The 22,287-nt window shown below is 42.5% G+C and overlaps 8 protein-coding genes and 1 non-coding gene across 9 annotated transcripts; 4 read left to right on the forward strand and 5 right to left on the reverse strand.

The window, feature by feature from the left end:
• Positions 1-148: 148 nt before the first annotated feature.
• CLUP02_00142 (uncharacterized protein) lies at positions 149-535 on the reverse strand (the record flags this gene model as incomplete). Its single annotated transcript, XM_049279194.1, has 3 exons — positions 149-167; positions 280-438; positions 513-535. 3 exons carry the CDS (start codon positions 533-535, stop codon positions 149-151), a joined length of 201 nt encoding a protein of 66 aa, XP_049135151.1.
• Positions 536-4,616: 4,081 nt separating this feature from the next.
• Positions 4,617-4,781, forward strand: CLUP02_00143 (uncharacterized protein; the record flags this gene model as incomplete). Its single annotated transcript, XM_049279195.1, has 1 exon — positions 4,617-4,781. One exon carries the CDS (start codon positions 4,617-4,619, stop codon positions 4,779-4,781), a length of 165 nt encoding a protein of 54 aa, XP_049135152.1.
• A 4,360-nt stretch (positions 4,782-9,141) lies between these two features.
• Positions 9,142-9,535, forward strand: CLUP02_00144 (uncharacterized protein; the record flags this gene model as incomplete). Its single annotated transcript, XM_049279196.1, has 2 exons — positions 9,142-9,363; positions 9,416-9,535. The coding sequence occupies 2 exons, from the start codon at positions 9,142-9,144 to the stop codon at positions 9,533-9,535; spliced, it is 342 nt and encodes a 113-aa protein (XP_049135153.1).
• Positions 9,536-9,662: 127 nt separating this feature from the next.
• Positions 9,663-10,222, reverse strand: CLUP02_00145 (uncharacterized protein; the record flags this gene model as incomplete). Its single annotated transcript, XM_049279197.1, has 3 exons — positions 9,663-9,745; positions 9,796-9,862; positions 9,932-10,222. 3 exons carry the CDS (start codon positions 10,220-10,222, stop codon positions 9,663-9,665), a joined length of 441 nt encoding a protein of 146 aa, XP_049135154.1.
• A 191-nt stretch (positions 10,223-10,413) lies between these two features.
• Positions 10,414-11,837, reverse strand: CLUP02_00146 (uncharacterized protein; the record flags this gene model as incomplete). The annotated part of the gene is made up of 8 exons (XM_049279198.1): positions 10,414-10,497; positions 10,570-10,682; positions 10,749-10,957; positions 11,024-11,082; positions 11,150-11,255; positions 11,392-11,466; positions 11,521-11,586; positions 11,638-11,837. The coding sequence occupies 8 exons, from the start codon at positions 11,835-11,837 to the stop codon at positions 10,414-10,416; spliced, it is 912 nt and encodes a 303-aa protein (XP_049135155.1).
• A 1,629-nt stretch (positions 11,838-13,466) lies between these two features.
• Positions 13,467-15,266, forward strand: CLUP02_00147 (flavoprotein; the record flags this gene model as incomplete). Its single annotated transcript, XM_049279199.1, has 1 exon — positions 13,467-15,266. The coding sequence occupies one exon, from the start codon at positions 13,467-13,469 to the stop codon at positions 15,264-15,266; it is 1,800 nt and encodes a 599-aa protein (XP_049135156.1).
• Positions 15,267-15,517: 251 nt separating this feature from the next.
• Positions 15,518-17,417, reverse strand: CLUP02_00148 (uncharacterized protein; the record flags this gene model as incomplete). The annotated part of the gene is made up of 5 exons (XM_049279200.1): positions 15,518-16,516; positions 16,579-16,729; positions 16,770-17,068; positions 17,112-17,250; positions 17,326-17,417. 5 exons carry the CDS (start codon positions 17,415-17,417, stop codon positions 15,518-15,520), a joined length of 1,680 nt encoding a protein of 559 aa, XP_049135157.1.
• A 1,874-nt stretch (positions 17,418-19,291) lies between these two features.
• Positions 19,292-19,373, reverse strand: CLUP02_tRNA032. Its single transcript has one exon. It is a non-coding gene; the product is annotated as a tRNA-Ser (tRNA).
• Positions 19,374-21,406: 2,033 nt separating this feature from the next.
• CLUP02_00149 (uncharacterized protein) lies at positions 21,407-22,225 on the forward strand (the record flags this gene model as incomplete). The annotated part of the gene is made up of 1 exon (XM_049279201.1): positions 21,407-22,225. One exon carries the CDS (start codon positions 21,407-21,409, stop codon positions 22,223-22,225), a length of 819 nt encoding a protein of 272 aa, XP_049135158.1.
• Between the last annotated feature and the right edge of the window lie 62 nt (positions 22,226-22,287).

The raw sequence follows: 22,287 nt of genomic DNA on the forward strand, positions 1-22,287 counted from the left end.
CTGAGTACCATATTCGAAGCGTCAGCGAAGGCAGCAACGACTGGTAAACCACGATTTCTTCACCAATTTTTCGCTGCCGCCATAAGCGGTCTGATCGCAGCCAGAGATGCGAATCTAGCAATCCCATATCGCCGTATATAGTTCATGTTCAGATCATGACTTCTGTCCTGATGAAAGCTCATGTTGCACCTTTTGATACAGCTGTTTTGATTCAAGTCAACATTTGTAGACGTACTTGTATCATGAGCCGAACCGCGCCAGAAGGACATTAAGACTTACAAGTCCCAATGGACAAAACCGCCCTGAGAATAATCTTGCCTGCAAAGCTCCATACAGAGAGCATAGCGGTTTGTTTCCGTCGGAGCAAATTCATCATCATCGTCGTTTCGTGAAGCCAGATCTTCTGTGACAGAATCTTTCTGAATTTGATACATGACGCTTTTCCGTGAAGTGTCAGATACTGAAGTAATTTATGTTCGATGTTTGGTCTGATTTTACCTTGGAGGGGCTACCCAATCATTCCCCTTGGCTCCATCGTATTTTAGGCTATCCTCGACAAGAACTAAGCGTTTCTCGGGAGGACTTGTTATCGGCTGTGAAATACCTCTAAAGGTGTCTATTGGATTAGAAGTCTAATTCGACCGCGGTATATAGCCGACTACGCAGGGGCTAATTAGGGGCCCTATTTACGATTATTATAGCTAGCCTAACTTATAGTTAGAACCTCCTTTTTATACTTACTATATAAATATTTATATAGTTTAATTAATCTCTTTATTAACTACGGTTCGAACTAACTACTTTATAATAAGGATATTAATACTAATGAATAATTAAATTCTATTATTATAGATTAGTAAAGTATTTCGCTACGTAAAAAAGACGACTTTTTAATATTATATAAAATAAGAGATTTATATTAATTAACTTTATAGAAGTAGATAAAAAAGGAAGTAATTCTTAAATATTATACGGAATTAAGTAATCGTAGCCCTTTATTATTTATAAAAGGTCGACGTTTATTATATTAAATTACGTTAATTAACGGAACTACTTAAGTAACTAGCTTTTTATTATCGCCCTGAGTAGCTTTTTTACTAAACGACTTTTCTATAACCGGCTTATAATTAAAAATTAACTAGTTAAATTAGTAAAAAAAAACACTTATATAATAACTACTTACTTAATTAATTAGTATAATGAACGAGCTTAATAATATAATATAAAAGAGTACTATGTAATTAAAAAAAGGGATCTCTAAACGTAAATATTCTTATTTAATAATAAAAATAACTTTATAAAAGTTATTAAGCTAAGAGATTTATAGTATATAAAAAAGTTTATTATTACGAGGATTTTATAAATACGACTTTAAGCCCGTAATTTAAATAACTTTTTTATAGCTCTTTTAACTACCCCCCGGGTATTATTTAAAAATATAATATAAGGGACGGTTTAATAAAGGAGGAGGGGATTTAGAGATCTTAATAATATTAAGTTAAGAATATTACGGATCTTAGAGATTAATTTAAAAAAAAGGTAGCTACCCTAAAGTAGTTTTATAACTTCTTATTAAAGTTATTATTAATTTGAAAAAAGGTTAAAAAAACGAGGATTTAAGGGGAAAAAAAAAGAATTTTTTAAAAGGCTACTAAAAGGCTTCTTTTTATACTAGCTCCCGGCGCAAGATTACTAATTTTAAAAAATTAACTAAGTAATAAAAGGGATCGCTAATAAGTAATAATTACCTAATTATAATTAAATAACAAAAAAAACTATTTAAAAAATATAAAATAGGGTACTAAGAGGTTATAAAAAATAAGATTTTTAAAATATCTAACTTTATTACGTATAAATAATAAATAAGTATTTTTAATAAGTTTTTAAAATTTACGATTTTATAAAAAAGAGGGCTTAATTTCGTTAATTATACTTAATAGCCTATATAGTTTTTAATAGCTTATATAGCTTTTTTATAAGCTACTTAGCGTTTATTTTTAACTATTTTTATAAAATACTGCTTTAAAAGAAGTAAGTTAAAAAAGGAAGCTATTTAGAAATTATAAAAAATACGAGGCTTAAGAAGCTAGAAATATATAGGATAATAAAAATCGGTAATTAGTAAAAATCCCGAGACTAATTATTATATCTTCTTACGGTAATATAAACGTTTACTACTACTATTATAAAAAAGAATTACTAAAACCTACTTTTTTATATTAAATAAAAAGGAGGATTTTAATAAATACGATAGTTAGTAATTTAAAAAGGTAGTAATAATTACTAAAAATAATAAAAACGAAAATAATAGTAAGATAGTAAAAAGAAGCGGGAATCTCTTAGACTTTAATAAATTCGTTAAGTAGTAAAAGTACAGATTTATTATAATTAGCGCGCGGATTAAATATATTTTTATTAAAATTAAATACGTTAGTAATTATTAATATAAGTATAAGCTAAAATACGACCCTTAGTAAGTTAGGGTAAAAAAGAAGAGGACAAAACCCGATTTTAAATAGAATCTTAATCCCTTATAAATAAGTAAATATTAACCTAAACTATTAAGGGACGTAAATATATAAAATCGCGAATTAGCCTAACAGTAAGTAAATTAATATAGTATTAATTTATTTAACTAAGGTTTATAAAAAAAGGGGCTATAAGGGTAACCCCTATTTTATAAAATTATAAATAACCTTAGTTATTAGCTAGATAAATAGTTCGCGAGTATAAGCTTAAGAATTATAAAAGTAGTTAATAAATTCTTTTATAAGTAAGAGGTATTAATAACGTAATTATAATTACGAGAGCTATATAAAATACTAATAGCGATAATTATAGAGAAGGAATTCGTATTATAAAACTAGGTATAGGTTAATAGAGCGTATAATTATTTTAATGAATTTAAAAAAGGGTAAATAACCTAGATTTCCTCTTTATAATTATTAATAAAAATTTATTATTATAAAAGGATATACCGAGGTAAAATATAGTATTAGAAATACGATAATCGATAATTCTATTTATTTCGATCTATAACTTATTACCGCTACTAATACAAAATTCGATACTAATTAGTTAATAAAAAAGAGGGTAAACGACCCGAAGTTATTAATAATATATAGCGACGTAAGGATCGTATATAAATACCGAAAATTTAATAATAAATACGAGGTAATTTATAGACCTTAAAAAGATCTTTTTAAAAAAGAAATTATACTTTAGGGGGAAGTATGAGGTCTTATAAGAAACCCTAACGATATTTTATAATTATTACGAAAAAGTCGGAATTAGGGAATATTAGTATTATTTAGTAATTAATATCGTACTCGTAAGTAAAGCCTCTAATTATTATTATAAAGCGGTACGTAATTTCGATCGAAACGACTTTTTTAATATAATTAATATAATCCGAAGCCGCTTTAAGACTTATAATAAGAACCTAGAGCTCTTATTTAAGCTATGAGCAATTTTTTTTATATTTATAGCTAGGATAATAGAGGGTAAATTACGAGTAGAGATTTTTAAAGAGCTTATTAATTAAATTAATAAGCTAGTAAAAACTTAGCTAAATAAGGGGATAAATAAGTAAAAAGTTAGATATTTTTATATTATAATTTAGTATATATTAAAAATAAAAATAACCTTATATTAAGTACCCGAAGATTATAAGACGCTCTATTCGAAGCTAAGATTTAGTTTTAATATTAAAATAAAAATACCGTACTAAACCTGTTTCTAAGTATACGACGGCCCTTATTAGTAATATTAAGTCGATTAAACGTATAATAAGAAAAGAAAAGAGGCTAAATATAATAATCGCTAATAAAAAAGCCTAGATTTATTAAATAAGTAGAGATTTAACTTATAGGTAGGGTAATAAAAAAGGTAATACTATATTTATAAAAAGAATAGATATTAGTTAAGTAACTATTCTAAAAAAAAGCGTACTAAATTATATAAATAGTATAAAAAGTCGAGGGTAATGAATAGTAAAACTAGCCCTTATTAGTTTAACTAATTTTTTATTATATATAAGGGTAGATCCGGGGGTATAAAACCTAGTAACGGTAGCTAAAATAGCGGCTTAAAATATATACCCCTTATAAAAAATTTAAAAAATAAAGAAAATCTTACCCCTTATATTAATAAATTAGATTATAATAAAATCGATAATATTAACTATTCTTTTTTTACTTTATTAACTTTTAGAGGATATATAAGGCTAAACGAATAAAAAGTAGTAGAAGCTTTTAATAAATAGGTTTTTATTTATAAATAGTAAAAGAAGGTCCTTTAGATAACGGATACGGAGGTAGTTAAAAGGGTAAATTTAATAAGGCCAAAGCCTATTTTTTTAATAATTAAAGAGAAGACGCTATCTCTCTTAATATTTAAAAAAAAAAGAATATAGTACTAAGTAAATTTAAGGGTAACTAGAGGGGTCCTTTTTATATTACTTAGATCCCTTAAATACTAAGCTTATATAAGTATTTTACGTAAATAAAAAGTATAGCCTAGATAATTTTTATAAGATTATTTTAAATACTAAGGTATCGTAATAGTTAACTAAAAGAAAAGGGTAATTCTAAGTATTATAAAAGATTATATTAGTAATGCTTAATACGTTAACGGTAAGTATTATAAAGATTAGTTTTAGCTTAGGTAAGGAAATCGTTACCCTAAGTATAATAAAAATAGAGACGTATTTTAAAATAATAACTTTTTATATTTTACCCGTTAATACCCTATTTTTCTTATATTTAAAAAATATAGATTAACTAAGTATTATATTTAATAATACGAGGAATAGAATCTTTAGTAATAAGTGCTTCGAAATAGTTAAATAATAATAGGGGTATACGTTTATAAAGCTTATTAATAATACGAAGTTAATTAATTACCTAACGAAAAGTAAGCTTAGAAAACTATACTAGAGATTTAGGTACTCGTTAGTTACGAGGTTATATAACCTCTTAAAGTAATTAGGTAATAATAATATTAAAATAGGGGTACTAAAGTAATTAACGAAAGTATATTATTAATACTAAATAAATACGCAAAGCCTACGTAAATTTAAGTTTAAATTACGTAATAAGCTTAATTTTAACTAGGAAATCGTTATTAATATTTTCTATTTAAATAGTCGGCTAGTATTATATATAATCGACGTAGTTATATCTTTCTAAGTAAGGTAATTCCTCTAAGATTTATAAATAAAAATAAAATAAGTAGCCCTACGAAAAAGCTAGATTAATATATATTAAGGACCGCTAAATAGTATTAAGACTAACGCTAATATTAGTTTTAAGTTAGTAAAATTTAGGGATAATACGACGGCTTATAGTATATAGTTAAAAGTCGTACCCGTTAAAGCGTACTATAGTATTAAAAAAGTAAAAAGGGCACACTAATAATTAAAAAGGGTATTTAGAATTATTAAAAAGGAAAATCCGGATTTTACTAATAACGAATGCTTCTAAATAGTACTTAAATACTATAATAATACTATAAGGCCTAACGGACTTATATTAACGCTATTAATATTTAGAGGATATTTAAAAACGACTTTAGCCTCGCTACTATTACTAAGTATAAACTAACGAGCCTAAGTAATTAAAAAAATAATACGGGTACTATGCGAAGTAAGTATAAAAAAGTAAGTTAATAAGGTAATTATTATATATAATAAGCCCAATATAAGAAGTAATTTAGATATACTACTAAATTCGGATATATAAATATAGTACGAAATTACTTAATAATAGGCTAGGCTATATAAGTTAATTTTTATTAATAAGCGCTCTTATATAGTTACGAGAGATCGTAACTAGCTATTTAAAATATTAATTATAATAATTAGACCGTATTATATAGATTTTAATAAGGTAATTTCTAACTTATAAAAAAAAGAAGAGCTAAGGGAAATTATATAACTTATAATAGAGGTATAAGAAATCATCTTTAATAAAATCGTCATAATAATACTAATAAATAACGAGGAAAAAGAAATTATTAAGAAGGCACTAATACTACTAGCGAGACGGTATAAAAGACTACGATAGTAAGCCCTAATATAATAATTTATTATTAATAACGAGGTAATTAATACTTTTTATATAATAAAAAAGAAAGCCGATTTTAAACTAGCGGTTAAACTACGTAAAAAAGCATAATTATAACTATTAAAAAGCCGTATAAGGGATTAGATCTTATTAAAATAAATACTCTTTACGATCGAGGGGTTTATCGATTTATCCTATATAACTTAGAAAAATATATAAACCTCTATATATTTAAATTATAAATAGTTTATAAAATTAAAGGGAAAAGAATACCCTAGCTATATAAGAAGTCTAAATACGTAATTTAGGGGTACGGTAACGTTAAAAAAGCGACGCTACTTATATAATTACTTATTATATAGCGCTATAGCTAATAATTAATAATAATACTAATAGTATTATTATAAAAGAAGGGATACGAGATTTAGAGCCGTAATATTACCTAGGCCTATACCTAATTAGTTATAGGGCTTATAAAGAAAATCCTAGCCTATTTACTAAAGGAAATAGCTAATAAGTACTTAGAAGGTACGATTATTAAAGTACTTAAGCTATTATATAAGCTTATAAAATTAAGTACTTATTAATAAGCTACTTACTACGATTTTTATATTAATTAATTATTAATAATTATTTTTATATATAACCCGTACTTATTAGTTATAAAATATAAAAGTAACTAATTTAGGATTATTAGAATATAAACCGACGATATATTAGGCCTATTTAATATTAACTTTATAAAAAAAGAGGATAAGGAGCTTTAAAAAGCGGGCTTCGTAACGAAGCTAAAAGAGGTCCTTATAATAAATACCCCCCTAGTATTTAATAGTAGGATTTTTATAATTAAAAAAGAAACTATTATTTTTTAATAAAAGGGGTAGGGCGAGAAGATTAACTTTATTAATTTAAATATAATTAATATTAAAAAGCGGTATAAAGCTAAGCTTGCGTAAGGGGTATATATTATAAGTATTTATTAGCTTAAAATAATTTTTAATTATATTAAAGTAGCGTAGGCTAGAGATTTAATTAAATAAGATATTAAAGTACTTAATAAGCGGCTTAAGTAGTAATAAACGAATCTTAATCGAGGTCTCGTTTATTACTTAATTAACTTTATAATTAATAAGCTTTACGTTTTTATTAATAAGTTATTTATAAATAATAATAATCTTATTTCGTAATTAGGGTATATTATTATCCTAGTTAATAAGAGTATAAGTAAAAGCGAATTTATTATATATAGTAATATAATCTATTACTTATTAATTAAAAATAAGTAAGTAATAAGAAGTATATTAGTATTAGAGGTTTATAATATAATTAATAGCGTTAACTTCTCTTATATAATTTTAATAACGCTAAGGAAGATTACTAATCGAATTAGTCTTTTATTTATTTTAATAGTTATTTATACCGATTCTTACTCGCTATACGAATACCTTATTAAATTAGGAATAACGAAAGAAAAGAGGCTTATAATTAATATTATAGCCTTTAGGTAATTATATAAAAGGCGCGAAATACTTAAGATTTATTAAATTAATAATAAAAATAACTTCGTAGACGCTTTTATAAAAGTAGTACTAAATAAGGGATTAGAGTAATTTATAAGTAATAGAAAAGTTATTATATAAATAGAGGGATAGGTTATATAAAAAAAAGTAAAAAAAAGAGAGAAAAGGAGACTAATTAATAAACGGGCCCAAGGTCGAATTATATTTCTAACTATAGTAGTTAAATTAATAAAAAAAAAGAAAGTTAGTATTAGATTAAAAGTTTAATTTAACTACGGTATATAACCGACTACGCAGGGGCTAATTAGGAGCCTTATTTATAATTATTATAACTAGCTTAACTTATAATTAAAACCTCCTTTTTATACTTACTACGTAGATATTTATATAGTTTAATTAATCTCTTTATTAACTACGGTTCGAACTAACTACCCTATAATAAGGATATTAATAGTGTCATCGATCTTGCTAGAGTTCTTTACAAGCACAGTATAGAAAGAAAAGGCGGCCCAGGAAGCTAGCACGAGGAGGTGGGAAAGTGATAATGCCCTCATTTTGACGGAGTAGCCAAGGTCTTTGAGGAGGATTGGAATGGTGATCAAGAGCCGAGAATATTGTTGGCTTGAATAGGAGCCTAGCCCACATTTTACTTCGCGGGAACTGAGCAGATTTAAATACTAGAAGAGAGTTCTATCTGCATTTTAGGTAGTGATCTACCTTGCCGCAACATTTGTCACTACTAGGTATTGAGATAGCAACGGTGACATTGAAGACAACCACGGCCTTGACAGGAGTCAAGATCACAAGAAAAGCAAACATTGATTGAAGTTTGAGGACGTGACCACGGCTTGCTTCACTGCTAAACGGGACCTGTTGTCAACGTTGGGATTCCAAGATCACAGCTTGGTGCTTAAGCTTCAGAGTTTGGTGGCACATTGATTGCTTTCTCGACCCGTTGTCTGGAAGGTATGGTGCATCGTTCGCCGAGCTATCTGGGAACGCCACAAAACGATAACATTGCGAATGTAACACAAGTCAGAATCCCACACTCATGTGATGAGATACTGTCTTTCGGAGAGGTGATACCAAGAGGTAAGGGCACATGTAGGGGTAATTCTATGGGAACAATGGTTCGTAATACAAACAGCGTGAACATCAGCAAAGGGGGACATGTGTTGTTGTGTTACTGCGCAATCTGTACACCTGTTCCAGGCTTTGGCATTCGACAGATCAGCGAAGTTTGCGTTTGCTACCTGCTTCATAGCGAGAAATGAATGGCAGTCAATTCAATCTTCAATACGAAAGATCGACAGCTAAGCAATGAACAGTTGAACACGAAGACTATCATTGCTGGTTTGCAATTGATGAGCTGAAAACTGCTCATCGCTTCCTTGGCAGCTCGTAATAATGCTAATAGGATCATTTTCCTGGATGCACGTATCCAGCGCTTATTTATAAGTACTTCGTGTGCTTGCCATGAAGAAATCGTTGCCCCAAAGACTCATTCACCAACGAGTCCTAAAACGAAACAGACACTTTCTCCAGTCCTTAGCAACATGCGTCCTACTCACATTCTCCCTCTAACTCTTCTCGCTGGACCCTCCTTTGTTCTTGGGGAATGTTTCAAATCAGGACCACGAACAGGTTACGCCAATGACAACAACGTTCTCGATCTCAGCGCCGTCTGTAGCTTGCTTACAGGTCTCTACAACAAGGGCGAATTCCGACGGATTTGCGTGAATGACAAGAATGGCATCAAGTGGGACTTTGAGCTGAAGGTATCAATTTTGAATTTCGCAGCCATTTCTCCTTGTCTCTGACTCTTTGCAGTATTTTGGTAGTGGTGCAACTCGTACTATCCATGGACCTGAATGCGTCAATGGCTTTTCAAAGGAAGCAAAATGTGCCCAAGGGGGGAAAACGGCGTACGGCAATTGGGAGTACATGTAAGCTTTCATACTTGCTATACTTGCTATAAAACTTGGATCAATCAGTAAGCTGACACGAAATTTCACAGAGCTGATCCCAACAACGGACGCTGCTTTCGTAGCCCAGTGTAACCTAGGTCTTTGGCTGGTTAGAAGAAGTCCAAGGTCATCTTGTATTGTTTTGCGAAGTCCTCTTCGCCTCCCAAAGATGTTGCATTGATTTTTAGTGTAGCTATCTGTCCAGTGCTGTCCAAATTGACCTAGTGATTACTATCACGCTACTCAAGCGTTCAGCCTCAACTGGGTTTTGTATAGGGAACTGCATGGCATCTAGCCACTGGCGGTACCACTTGTGCAATGTGCATGGATGCCTTGAAGATCAAATAGCTCTACTCGCAAAGACACTCGCAATTGGGACTCGTGCAAGTCCAGCCTTGTTTCCCTTGACGCTGGCACTACCATCACCCAGATATATCAGTAAGTGCTCAGCAACTCTATGTGGCATTGTGGGTTGCAATACCTCGGCTTCGCATCCGCCATCGAAGCCTCCGCACCATGTCATGAAATCGCACCCGTAGCGTAAGTTGTACTCGAAATCGGACATGGATCCTTGCGTAGGGGGCCAGGTGAAAGGGACGGCAGAGGTAGCACTGGTGGCAGTGGTGGCACAGGTCATAGCCACAACCAAGAAAGAGAAACCGTATAGCATTTTTGTCTTCGGATCCAAATTTGTGGGCAGAAATACCTCATGTGGAACTGTAAGGGATAGAATGAAAATTCCCAACCTGCGTAGTCTAGGAAAACCTGGGAGATATCATTCATACACTAGAGCTGTTTTATAGTCACTTAGTCATCGTATTTAGTTACGAATGGAGATTCCGTGAAGTTGTTGCCGGTGATTTATGAGTCCGCAAAGTGGGACTTGTTGGCAAAGCATAGAGGCGGTGCCGTACGGATGCCTGAAATATCCACACCTATTGCGCTCTATGTTGCGACCGCCATTAGTCGTGTGTGGAAGTGGAAAAAGTCCAATGGCCCTCATAGCTACTTATGCACGATGATGATTCGATCATAAGGGTCAACACTACTTTTCATCTCATATGCTAGGTGGAGCGGGATGAGGGAATTATATCCGGTAGCTCTCCTTACAAGTTTTGATAACAGCCGTTCTGACGCACTTGGCATGCTCTCGATCATATCATATCTGGTTTGAGTCGGTAGAAGCTATAGCGAACGAGTGCTTTGATCCTTAAGGCTGCTGCGTATTACATGGTTGGCCTGTGGTAGTTGACCGAGAACGAGGTTGAGGTGGGTGCCGAGAATAGAGTTCATTAGCTTGTGGGTGTAATAGAGAAGCTTAACTCTACCGATGAGCGAATCAGAAATGTGTACCAGTACTCCGATGAGGCCGCGAACTGCCTCAATAGTAGAAAGAGGCAGTATTCTTCATTGAGGTATTGGTGGCGCCAACAACTAAGTAAGGCGTCTCTCAGGTGCATCGATGGCGCACGCGCCACCACTTTTGCTCAAGAGAGGCTCATCCATTATCGCCATGAGGAGCAGAGGATGCTCAGCGGGACACGGTTCGTTCAAATATCTCAGAAGCAGCACTCAATATCAAAGGGAAAAGAAGTACTAGAGCATGCATGCCGCATTCTCTGGAGGATCCGATAACAAAAGTTCCTTGACTCTGTAGGGAGTGCGAAGACGTACACAGTAGGCCGCGGCTCAAGCTAATGCGACTTGATTGAATTATGTCAGCACTCTTTATTTCTGATGGCTCAATAAGAAATGCTCCTCGGTCCGGGGGTGTCGACCGGGGTCTCGCTTGGGGGGGGCTCCTGAGTAAAAAGCGAAAAGTCGGGATGAAATCCACACTTAATCGCCGTTTGAGTGGGGATCCGGCGCCGAAGACACGGAGGACCCTGCGGGATAAAGCCGGATTGCGCTAAACTTGGCAAATTGAAGTCGGAGATGCAAAACAGGGGGCCTATGCTCGAAATTCACAGTGACGCCTTGGAGTTTGCCTTGTGGCAGCCAGGATGAGCCGGTCCGATGGCTGGGTTTGGCAGGCTGACAGCAGTCGATCAGGGAGGTTCAGATGACTGGCGGTTCATGAGTTACTTGAAGCGGCGATATGATGAAGCGAAGTGCCGTGTCTGGGTATGAGCGATGAGGTGAGAATGCGAATGAGTCTGAGAATGAAAGCTGTCTTGGTGACCTGGAATACGAAGGAAGTAACGGTCCGAGACTGAGAGTCGATTCGGCAATGGCAACGACCCGCGGAGAATTTCATGTGGGAGGGAAGGAAGGGTCGCTTGCATTTCTGGACCTGCCGTCACTGGTCAAACTGTCTCAGGAGGTAGGAGCGCTAGTGACGTAGAGGCGGGGGAGTTTGCTGAGGAAGGCGCACCTCAGAGGCTCAGTCTGGCTCCTGTAAAAAAGAAAAAAAGTGACTGCCCACGCTGTGGTTGCCAGTTGGTAAGGAAGGAGCGTGGGATAAGCATAGAAAAGGCGGGGCAGATTAGGTAATTGCTGCTCACCGACGCTTCCTCGTGGCACCTCAGGTGTCACTGGAGGCAACAGGCCATGGAAGAGAGGTGGTCACAAATGACAGATGGAAGAATTTGGAAAGGAAGAACGGCAGACTTTCCGCCCGCAAGGCCTCCACAAATGTCACCGTCACCGTCTGAGTCTCTCCTCATTTTTCTCCTAGGCTTTTCTCTTGGGGCTCTTGGAGTCGTACCTAGTCGTGAACGTGGACGTGGACTGCTTCCATATCCACCTAGCAAAGGAAGATTCCTTCTCCCCCTCAATCCGCATTTACGGATACTCGACTCTTCCCTGTCGACGACCCCTTGTTTTTCTTCCTTCTGCCCCCCTTCTATTCTGCCCTGCAGGAAGTCCCCACTCCTTCGTCCTGGTCTTCCCGAAAACTCCCATCTGCGTCTCAGCGTCTCAACGTCTCTTCTCGCCTGCCGCCGCCGCCGCTGCTCGCATTCTCGTCATCTCAAGGAACAAGCCCGGACCTTTTTTTCTTGTCCCTCTCGCATCCAGTTCGCTTCGCTGCCTCATCTCCCGACGAATCATCGTAGCCTAGATCGAAATCAGAGACCAGCGACACCGAGCGATACCAACACCAGCGACAAACAAGCCTAGCTTGTTCCCAGTCACCGACGAAGCGAGGACCACTCAACTGCGTTCCCCCCTCTTCCCCTCGTCACTCGGTCGGTCGGTCACCGCATGCACCTCGTCCCGAGAGTGGAATTAAGGAATTCGCACCCATGTCATGGTGATGCCACATATTGCGACCTATCCATGTCCAATTCTTCCAGCCCGCCAGCCACGACTCTCTCCAAGACTTCATCCTATTATTCGCTGATCTGACTTGCGAGCGACCTCACGCTACCACTCGCTGCTCTGCGGATCGGATACCTACCTGCACACGCTACACACCCATCCCGCCTGGCCTGCTTCATCATCTCCTGTGTGGCCGTAAGGACCCCGGATAATTGCTGGACCACCACTACTGCAGACCTACCCAACGCGACGTTGCACACACCGCAAACGCTGTCACGGACAACACACCACCAACCGCCGATAAATCACAAACCCACTACATCACTCGTGTCACCGAAATTTGGCAGCAGCTCTGCTATCTACGACCGCCGATCGACGACGTTTGACCTTCTTCACCGACTCGCGGCAAATACCTACTCCTTGCCAACTCGACTCGCGCCCAAAGTCCGTCTTGGGCCCTTATCATCTCGACACCCGCCTCCGATCACAGCCACGCTAGAGAGTGGTGAGACACGACATTCGATATCCACGACTGCGTTCGTTGCCTCTCGATTCTTAGCTGCTGTCTATCGACTCGAAGCCAATAGCCTGACGGTCGACGAAACCTCCTCGATCACCACGACCCATCCCAAGCACCCCTAAAGCATGACACGATGGATCCCCCCGACCCCTTGCCGCTCCGAATAACGAGGAGCGCCTCCTCCTCCTCGTCACTTCATTTCAAGCCGCGCGACCGAAAGCTTCACCTTCTAGTGGCCGCTAATGGGCCCCGCGACATATCATGGGCACAGGCTCTCGTCGTCCGTCTCTCCAAGAGTTCGGCCATTGAGATGCGCGCCATCGTCGACGACGCCGTGCCCCGCTTAAGCCAGACTGTCATCACTATGCAGAACCGATCCATGACACTGCCGCTAGGTCCGTCGCGTGCCGGCTCCGAAGCAGACGTTGACGATATTGAGTTCTACCGCCAGCAGGCATTCGAGCTGGTCGAGTGGGCTGATCTCCTGGTTCTCGCCCCGATCGATGCCGACAACATTGCCAAGATGATGGTGGGAATCGCGGATACTTTCCTTCTTGAGGTGCTTCGCGGCTGGGACACAGCGAAAAAGGTGCTTCTCGTCCCTGGGATGAGCACGCACATGTGGGAGAACCCGGTAACGAAAAGGCAGTTAAACAAAATCAATAGCAAATGGCCTTGGGTGCGAGCTATGCCACCTATACTCTGGCACTACGACAGCGCCCACAAACACCCGAAGCGAATCGTCAATTGGAACGGCTTCAACGACGTGTTAGGCATCATCAAGAACCAAGCCGACTTGCTCGGCCTGGGTCGGGATGTGGACGTCGTCACCCATCTCGGTTACCTCGCTTCGGGTGATCCGCGAGTATACTCCAATTTGCCGCCGGAGATCTGGACTATCATTCTCGACTTTGCCGACGACTGGGAGTTGGCGCAGGCGTTAGGGATTTTCACCAACCTGCCCATGCCATATCCTTGGAAGCTACAACCCAGGAACCCCAACGATCCGGTGAAGGTCTACGAGCACGAATTGGAGTGGCTCGTACTTACTTGCGACTCCACCTCTATTTGCAAAAAGCTGCTTCAGTCGCCGCCTACCTTCCACGAACTCCCAGCACTCGTCATTAAGCTTCTTATCCGCTTCTCGCTGATTGAAGTGCTTACCTGGATGGAGGCCAACCGCCCTGATCTCTTCCAGGCTTTCGACGGCAAGGTCCTCGCGACCAAGGCTTCCGCATACTTTGGACGCTCCGACGTCCTTGATTATTGGAAGGAGAGCCGATATTTCCGTGGTCGCCACCAACAGTGCTACGATGCCGAAGCCCTTGATGGGGCGTCCAAAAACGGCCATATACAGAGCCTGGACTGGTGGTGGCGGCGCTCCGGCTTACCGCTCCGCTTTACCGAGGCTGCTCTCGAGCAGGCCAGTGGAAAAGGTCATCTTCTCGTGCTTGAATGGTGGCGTGATGCAGCTGCCCAGGACGAGAATATTGTGCTTAGACCTGGGAAGTCGCTGTTGTGGGCCGCCCAGCACGGCCAGGTTGACGTCATACGTTGGTGGGTGGCCTCTGGCATTCCTGTTGCCAATGGAGACGGCGTAGCAAAAATTGCTTCACGATGGGGTCAGGTCGGCGTTCTCGAACTTTGGAGGAAGCTAAAGGGCAACGACAAGCTCGCTTTCGACGGCGAGGTCCTCGTTCAACCTACAATCCATCAGCACATTGGGGTTCTGGAGTGGTGGCGCAAGTTCGCATATGGCGAGCTTGAAGGAATGGAAGGGCGGAAACACCGCGTCGAATACCGAACCTGCGATATCGAAGAGGCCTTGGAAGACAGTATCGGCGATCAAGAGCCGGTGCGGAAGTGGTGGGCCAGCAACGGGCTCAATCTGAGTATTCGTAATCTTGAGTGGATGAGGCCCAGGTATCTGTAGGACTATCATGACACATTTACGGGCGTAGGCAGCATTGCTTGGGTAGCACTACACATGGCGCCTTGACATTTCTAGCATCAACATGGGCTCGAAAAAGTTTGGCGTTTACCGGGATTTCCTAGGCGTATGGGAGCGACACATGATTAAGGGAATATTATTCAAATTATAGACTGATCCCTACGACGTTCAATCACGCTTGTGTTACTCTTTTACTCATTCGCCATTCGAATATGTACCATTTCTGATCATTTTCAGATAACCAGGGGCGCTGCAACGAGGAGGCCTGCGACCAAGACGGAGCCGTCGAGATTCTTTCCCAAAAACGCGGCACCTTGGGCCGATGTTGACGTCGGCGCTGCGCTAGTCGTTGTTGTCCTTGTTGTTGACGTCGAAGATCTCGACGACGACGATGATGTCGGCCCATCATCGCCGCCACCAAGTGTTTGCGTGGGCTGTGGGAAGTCTCTCAGAGACGTAGTCCCCGCTTCACCCCCAGGTATCGTCGCGAGTAGACTAGATGTCGCGCTTGTATCATCACCACCACCTCCGCCGCCGCCGCCGCCGCCGCCGCCTCCACCGTTGGGGTTCCGACACTTCTTGTCCCCGACACAAGTGAGGCCTGCATTGCAGAAGTATGTTTCGCAGCAGACTTGACCGGCTGGCATACATCCGGTGCCGCAGGGTGTCTGGCCGGCCGCACACTGACTTCCTCCTCCTCCTCCTCCTCCTCCTCCTCCTCCTCCGCCGCCGCTGCTACCCTTATTGCACTTCTTATTTCCAGCACACGTCTCTCCGGCATCGCAGTAGTAGGTATTGCAGCAGACTTGACCAGCCGGCATACATCCCGTACCGCAAGGAGTTTCGCCCGCCGAACACTGACTTCCGCCGCCAGATCCGCCGCCCTTGTCGCACTTCTTGTTCCCCAGACACTTCTCGCCGGCGTCGCAGAAGTATGTATCGCAACAGACTTGACCGGCTGGCATACATCCCGATCCGCAAGGAGTCTGACCAGCCGCACACTGGCTTCCACCACCACCACCACCTCCTCCGCTATTACAACGTTTATCGCCCACGCAAGTGTTCCCTGCGGGGCAGTAATAGGTCTGACAGCAAGTCTGTCCCGTAGGCATACACCCAGTGCCACAGAGCGTCTCCCCAGCTCCACACGAAGTGCCTCCTCCGCCACCGCCGCCTCCCTTATTACACTTCTTGTCGCCCGCACACGTCTCCCCAGTCGGGCAGTAGTACGTCTGACAACATGTTTGTCCAGATGGCATACATCCACTCCCACACTGCGTCTGCCCGTTCCCACAGGAACTTCCTCCCCCGCCTCCGCTGCCGCCGGTACAGTGTCCATCAGAAGTACACGACTCTCCGGCATCACAGTACCCTCCGTTGGAACAACATACCGTGCCAGAAGGAATGCAAAGCCCATTGCAAAGCACCTTCCCCGAACTACATCCCTGAGGCGGACCAGAGCACGTCTTGCCGACTTGGCAGCACCCACCCGAGGTGCAGTATTTGCCTACCTCGCAGTACCCGCCCGAACCAGTGCCACAGCATGTTCCGGTGATGGGGATGCAGCCGTTGTCGCAGGATTTCTTGCCGATGTCACACGAGGCTACGGCCGCGGCGCCGATGTTGAGGATCGGAATTGTGGAGCCAGTGCCGGGGAAGAGGTAGGCTGGGGTCGAGAGGGACGTTGAGCCGTCGTAGTTTTGGGGCTCGTCAGCGTGGGTGAGGATTGGGAGGAGGAGGGCCGAGAGGGTTGAGAGAAGGGGTTTGGAGAGCATGGTTGGGTGCTTGTGATGTGTGCTCTTTGAGGATTTGGTCTTGAAAGGGGACAACGTGTCTGGGTAGGTTCGCCTGAAGCTCAAAGGCTTTGAGGGGGGCGGGGGACACGAGATCGTTGGACAGCTTCAGAGACTTATGTTGTGGTATATGTAGTTCTTGGCCAGACCCAAGTCCAGGAAGAAAGACAGGTCTTGTGAGGCAGGTGTCTTGGACCTTGACATTTCCGCGGCTTTCTCTGGAGTCCTGCTCAAAGGTAGCCACTCACACAAAGCCGTTGATCAGGCTGAGGGCATATCCGTACCATATTGGTAGAAATTTAGAGCTGAATACAAGCTTCCAACCCCGGACCTTGCTCATCGCTCGTTAGCTCCCTTGTCGAGGCTTACCCGACGTCAATCTCTATTTCTTGGGTGCTTGTTTGCGGTCAAGTCACACGGACCGACGGACGGCAGGTGGGATGAACAATACGACGGGCGTTCACCTTGTTGCCAAGTCCCTTAATCCCTTGATTGACAAGGCAATTGTTTCTTGGCAAGGCGGGTTTGTTGTACTCTGTACAAGAACTAGAGTCAGTACCGACCCTTCGAATGGGGACGGAAAGGGGTTTGAGTGTATGAATACCGGTGGGCGGAAGGGTGTGGATTGATTAGAGAGTGCGGGTGAGCCTTGTGGGGATGAGCTAGATATGCAGGGTTTAATGATAACCAGGCATCTGCACTTTGAAGGCGCTTCCTTTCCACATGGTTTGATTAGAGGATCATGAGTGGCGTCTCGTGTTCAGATAGGTAGCTCTAGACGTTGAAGAACAGAATGGGTGAGTAGAAATGGCCCCGAGAGGGGCTCCATCGCGGAGCACCAGAGGACAGGATACAGTCGGGCAGCTACGGAGTGAACCCGAGTCTATCACTGGCCTTGAAGATCGCTGGTATCATCTACAGCCTCAGATCATCAATCCTGCCTGAATTCAGTCAAAGCTATTAGTCCGACTGACATCACCTGCCACCGCAAGGCATGACTCCGAGTCCGAGTCCGCCTCCGCCTGTCGACCCCGTCCCCGCATTCCTGTCAGCCTGGGCTAGCGAGCTCAGCTCGTTTAACCTTGTTTATCTAGCTCCCCTAACTTATTAGCTCCTGCGAGTAAGCGAAGTGAAGCTGTCAAGCTAATGCCGATTCAAGGCGCAGATCGCCAACACGTATCAAATGCTTACTCTGACTCGGGCGCGAGATGACCCGCTCAGAGCTACATGATTGGCAAGAGACAGATTAACAACGTTTTCAACCGTGCAATCGTACATGCACAGTACTACATAGTACACACACTTCAAACGACGTAGGTTTGGCCAACAAAATAAGGTCCTGTCAGACTTTTCACGCCCTAACGGCGACTGGCGCGGTACGGCTGAGTCGAATTTGACGACTGTGACGAATGGAGTTGAGGGGATCCCCGAGAGAGGCGTTCGCTAGTCCCAGAGTCGCAGTTGGACCCTTGTGTAAGTTATGTTGTGGCTTGAGGTTGCTTTTGAGTTGGCGGCTTGGCATTCCTAGACTCTAAGCATCGCTTGCGGGTTCCTTGCGAAATTGGCAGGTTGGGGTCAAGCAGGCTGTCAGAATGGAACGCCAGAATTGTTGCCTGGCAAGCCACTAGATAGTAATTTGCTGGTGTACAAGGACTACCATTCGATCTTTCATGACTCCTGGAGATCATCAATTGACTCTGAAATCCCACTCAATGACTATTCAGAGTGAACTTATTTCCATGTGTTGGCATCGTGATGGTGTGGTCGAACAACGAGTGAGCCCGCTATGTGTGGTAGGTAACTAGGTTTCTCGATTGAACGGGATTCCTGCCGTCTTACGGACCTGAATCGTGAGCACATTTCAGTACCTAGGTGATGTTTTGTTTCGGGTGCTGGCTTTTGGCAAGGCGTCCCCTTATCAATGACATTGATGCACCCCAACCGTCAATAATGTGACATTGGCGGTTTGAGTTGGGTGCGCAGAAGCCATGGACAGCGATGTTGTAAGTCAAGGGAATGAGGGGCTGACATAAGTGGCGTTTTTAATCTGATGGGGTCGTAAAAAGACACAAAAGGCCAGAATTGGAGTCTCCGCTTTTCCGGGAACCCGAACGCACAGAATTTGATGCTCAGAAGCGCAGAGTCTGGCAAAACCTCGCAAACCAGAACTGACAACATCAATCACCCGAAATCGTTGCCCCAAACAAAAAGTGTCGACGTTGGCCTGATTCGAACAGACGCTCCCGAAGGAACAAGATTTCTAGTCTTGCGCATTAGACCACTCTGCCACAACGCCGGAGTGTAATTCAACCCGCTTCGAGGCGGGGATGGTGGGATCTGGCTTGCTGTCCTTCATGATCCCAGGCGGGCCGTGACGAAGGTACATGTCTAAGCAGTTGCCCGCGTGAGGTGTGGATTTTGGATGAGATGTCACTTGCTCATGAAGTTGCGAGGTGCTGAGAAGAAAAGCGCCCAGGGCAGGTGTTTCTTAACGTGTTGTTGCGTTACATCCCATTGCACTTGAGCGTGTTGCTTGAAATCTTCTCAAGTCTTCCTCAAAATATGTCTCTGCCAACCTTAGGCCGCCCACAGCTTCGGGATCGAAGTCCGTGATCTCATGTTAGAAGCAAACCCGTGCTTGCTCCCTAGACGCGAAAGGCAACCACTGTCCCCCTCGCCAAGTAGACCATCTCGAACCGTTGGCGAATGCGAACTTGCCGACTGTCCGGCGCCAAGGTTATCAAGAGCCTCGGAAACTCTGCACTCGCTGGCGGTACCAAAAAAAAAAAGTGCTAAATGACACGAGGTCTGAGACTGCCCCTGACCCTGAGCCGATCAGACGAACGGGGTCACCCGGATTTTTGGAGAGGGGAAGTCCAGCCGGCGGGGCTGCATGGGGCATTTGGGGTCTGAAATTTTTTGAACGCTGAACCCATGTTGATTCCGGTTGCTGGCTGTCGTCCGTTCTTATTCTAAATGTATCCTGGCATGAGCTTCGGAAAGTTGATGTAATCAGGAATAGCGCTCTAGTCTTTGTGAGCTGTGAGCAACTCCGCTTGTTTTTGCTATTTTTACCTTATTCTTACGTTTACTCAATACTAGGCGAGTACCTCGGTCTTCCATTGACTGGAGCCGTCTGATTGATATACCTAGTGCAGATCTGAGATCACGTTCAGACATCGAAGAACTCCTGTTTGCCAAAGCCTGGCATGGCGTGAAGGGCTAAGGCTTGCTGTCGCTACATCTTGCCAACAATATTTGCATGCGATAGTGGTTGATATCTTGCCAAGACCAACGCCGATTAGACTTCTCGGTGGTCTTACTTTCGTCACATCAGACCGTTCCGCCGGGTTCGCGAGGAAGACAAGTTGACCTGATGCCAAATACTTGGCATGGAATGATGTCCCTTTCGGACAGCTGGGCGGAAAGCTATCCAACAGGCGATCTTGGCGGGGTAATAATCCATATCGCCTGGTAAAGAATTGTATCCCAAGTCAACCATGTAACCCGATACGACGGTAAAACTCCTTAGATTGCGTACGTGAGCCCAGCAAGTCATCGCACGGCTCATCGTCTCTCACTTGTTGCGCTGCCAAGTTTGTCTCCGCCGTCATAGCCGTGCCCACTTGCAGGATCACTCCCAAAGCCAATATGGCTCTCTACCGACTTGCGAAGTTCTCTCTCGAAACAGATTCAGCTGCAAACTACGGGCAGCTCCAGGCAAGAAGTAACGAGGAGATCGGATTTCTCTTGTCGTGAGACTATTCCCGCCTTGCGTCCATGAAACGGTCAAAATATGGGTCTCCATATCGGTCTCATTGGCTGCACATCACGGATGATGCGCGACCAGGCCTTACCCCAGACAACCCGAAACGGCTTGCCTGTCAGACATCTTGACTTGGAGTGTGTCGCTAAATCCTGCCAACCAATTTCGTCGTATTAATAGAACAGCCCGGGTCTGATTGCTAAAACCAGCCTCTTGAGAGGTCAACCACGATGCGTCCGATGGTTGTCCATTATGTGATGGAAGTTTGGACAGGTGCTAATCTTGGCTCAAACATGGCCTCACCGACTCCTCCCAAATGCCTCAATGAGACGGAGCTGTCTCAACACAGTGGCGTCTTGGCTGAGGTTTAGATGGTGGACTACGGACAAGTTAGATACATAAAGCAGTGTGAAAGGTCTCTCAAAGTCAGTTTCGAGTAGAAAGTCTTCAGCCTCCAACGCGTCTTCCCTTTCGAGTTTATCTATCAAATTCGGTCGTGCGCTGGTTCGCCGGCATCTCATAATCATTCAATTCGAGACAAAGCCTATTTCCACGATACCATCATGACGTTCGAATGTCTCCTCCCACTGAGGCTGTTTAGCCCTGCCTTCTTCTACTCGATCCTTCTCTTCTGTTCCATCGCCATCCTTACTAAGGCTGAAGATCCCACCTCTTCACCAGCTCAGCAAAGCGCACCCTTCGTAGACCAGGCCACAGGCCTGGGTATGGAGCGCTTCTTCGGAGCCCGTACCTCGTTTGCCTTCGCGATGGCTCTGCCAGAAACAACTTCATCATCTTTCATCGGCCAATTGTCTTTCCCGCTAGTCAACGGTGCTGGATGGGGCGCCATGGGCTTGACCGGCGACATGGAAGGAAACTTCTTCCTGGCAGCATGGCCGGATGGCAATGGTGGTGTCATGGCTACATTCCGCCAAGGAACCAACGAGGACAACCCACCCGAAGTCAAGGGCAACTTCGCCGTCCGGCCTATTGCAGAGGGCGTCTCCGTTAACGCGACGTCTCTGACTTATACCTTTCTCTGCGAGAACTGTCTAGATGCGACTTTGGGACTCGGTCCGGAGGCCACGAGTGCCAACGCCGTAATGGGATGGGCTCTGTCGGAGAAGGCCGTGAGAAACCCCGGAAACCCTGGGGCAACCTTGGGGTTCCACGAGCGAGGATTCGGTCCGTTTACTGCGCGGCTAGGTAACGCAAAGTCTGCACAGTTTGATGCTGTAGCTGCCACGGCTGGGCAGCCCGTTGCTGGCTCAAGTCGAGCGGTTGCGGTGACCCCCAATGCGTTCCGCGAGGGGGACGGTGGAGATGACGATGAGAAGAAAGGGGGTGGAAAGGGCGGAGATGATGACGATGATGATGATTAGCCAATTAGTTAATTTACTAAATCTAAATAAAATCAACTGTTAAAGATTGCTCGTTGAAGAGC

This window comes from Colletotrichum lupini, chromosome 1, assembly GCF_023278565.1.
Source record: "Colletotrichum lupini chromosome 1, complete sequence".
NCBI lineage: Eukaryota > Fungi > Ascomycota > Sordariomycetes > Glomerellales > Glomerellaceae > Colletotrichum > Colletotrichum lupini.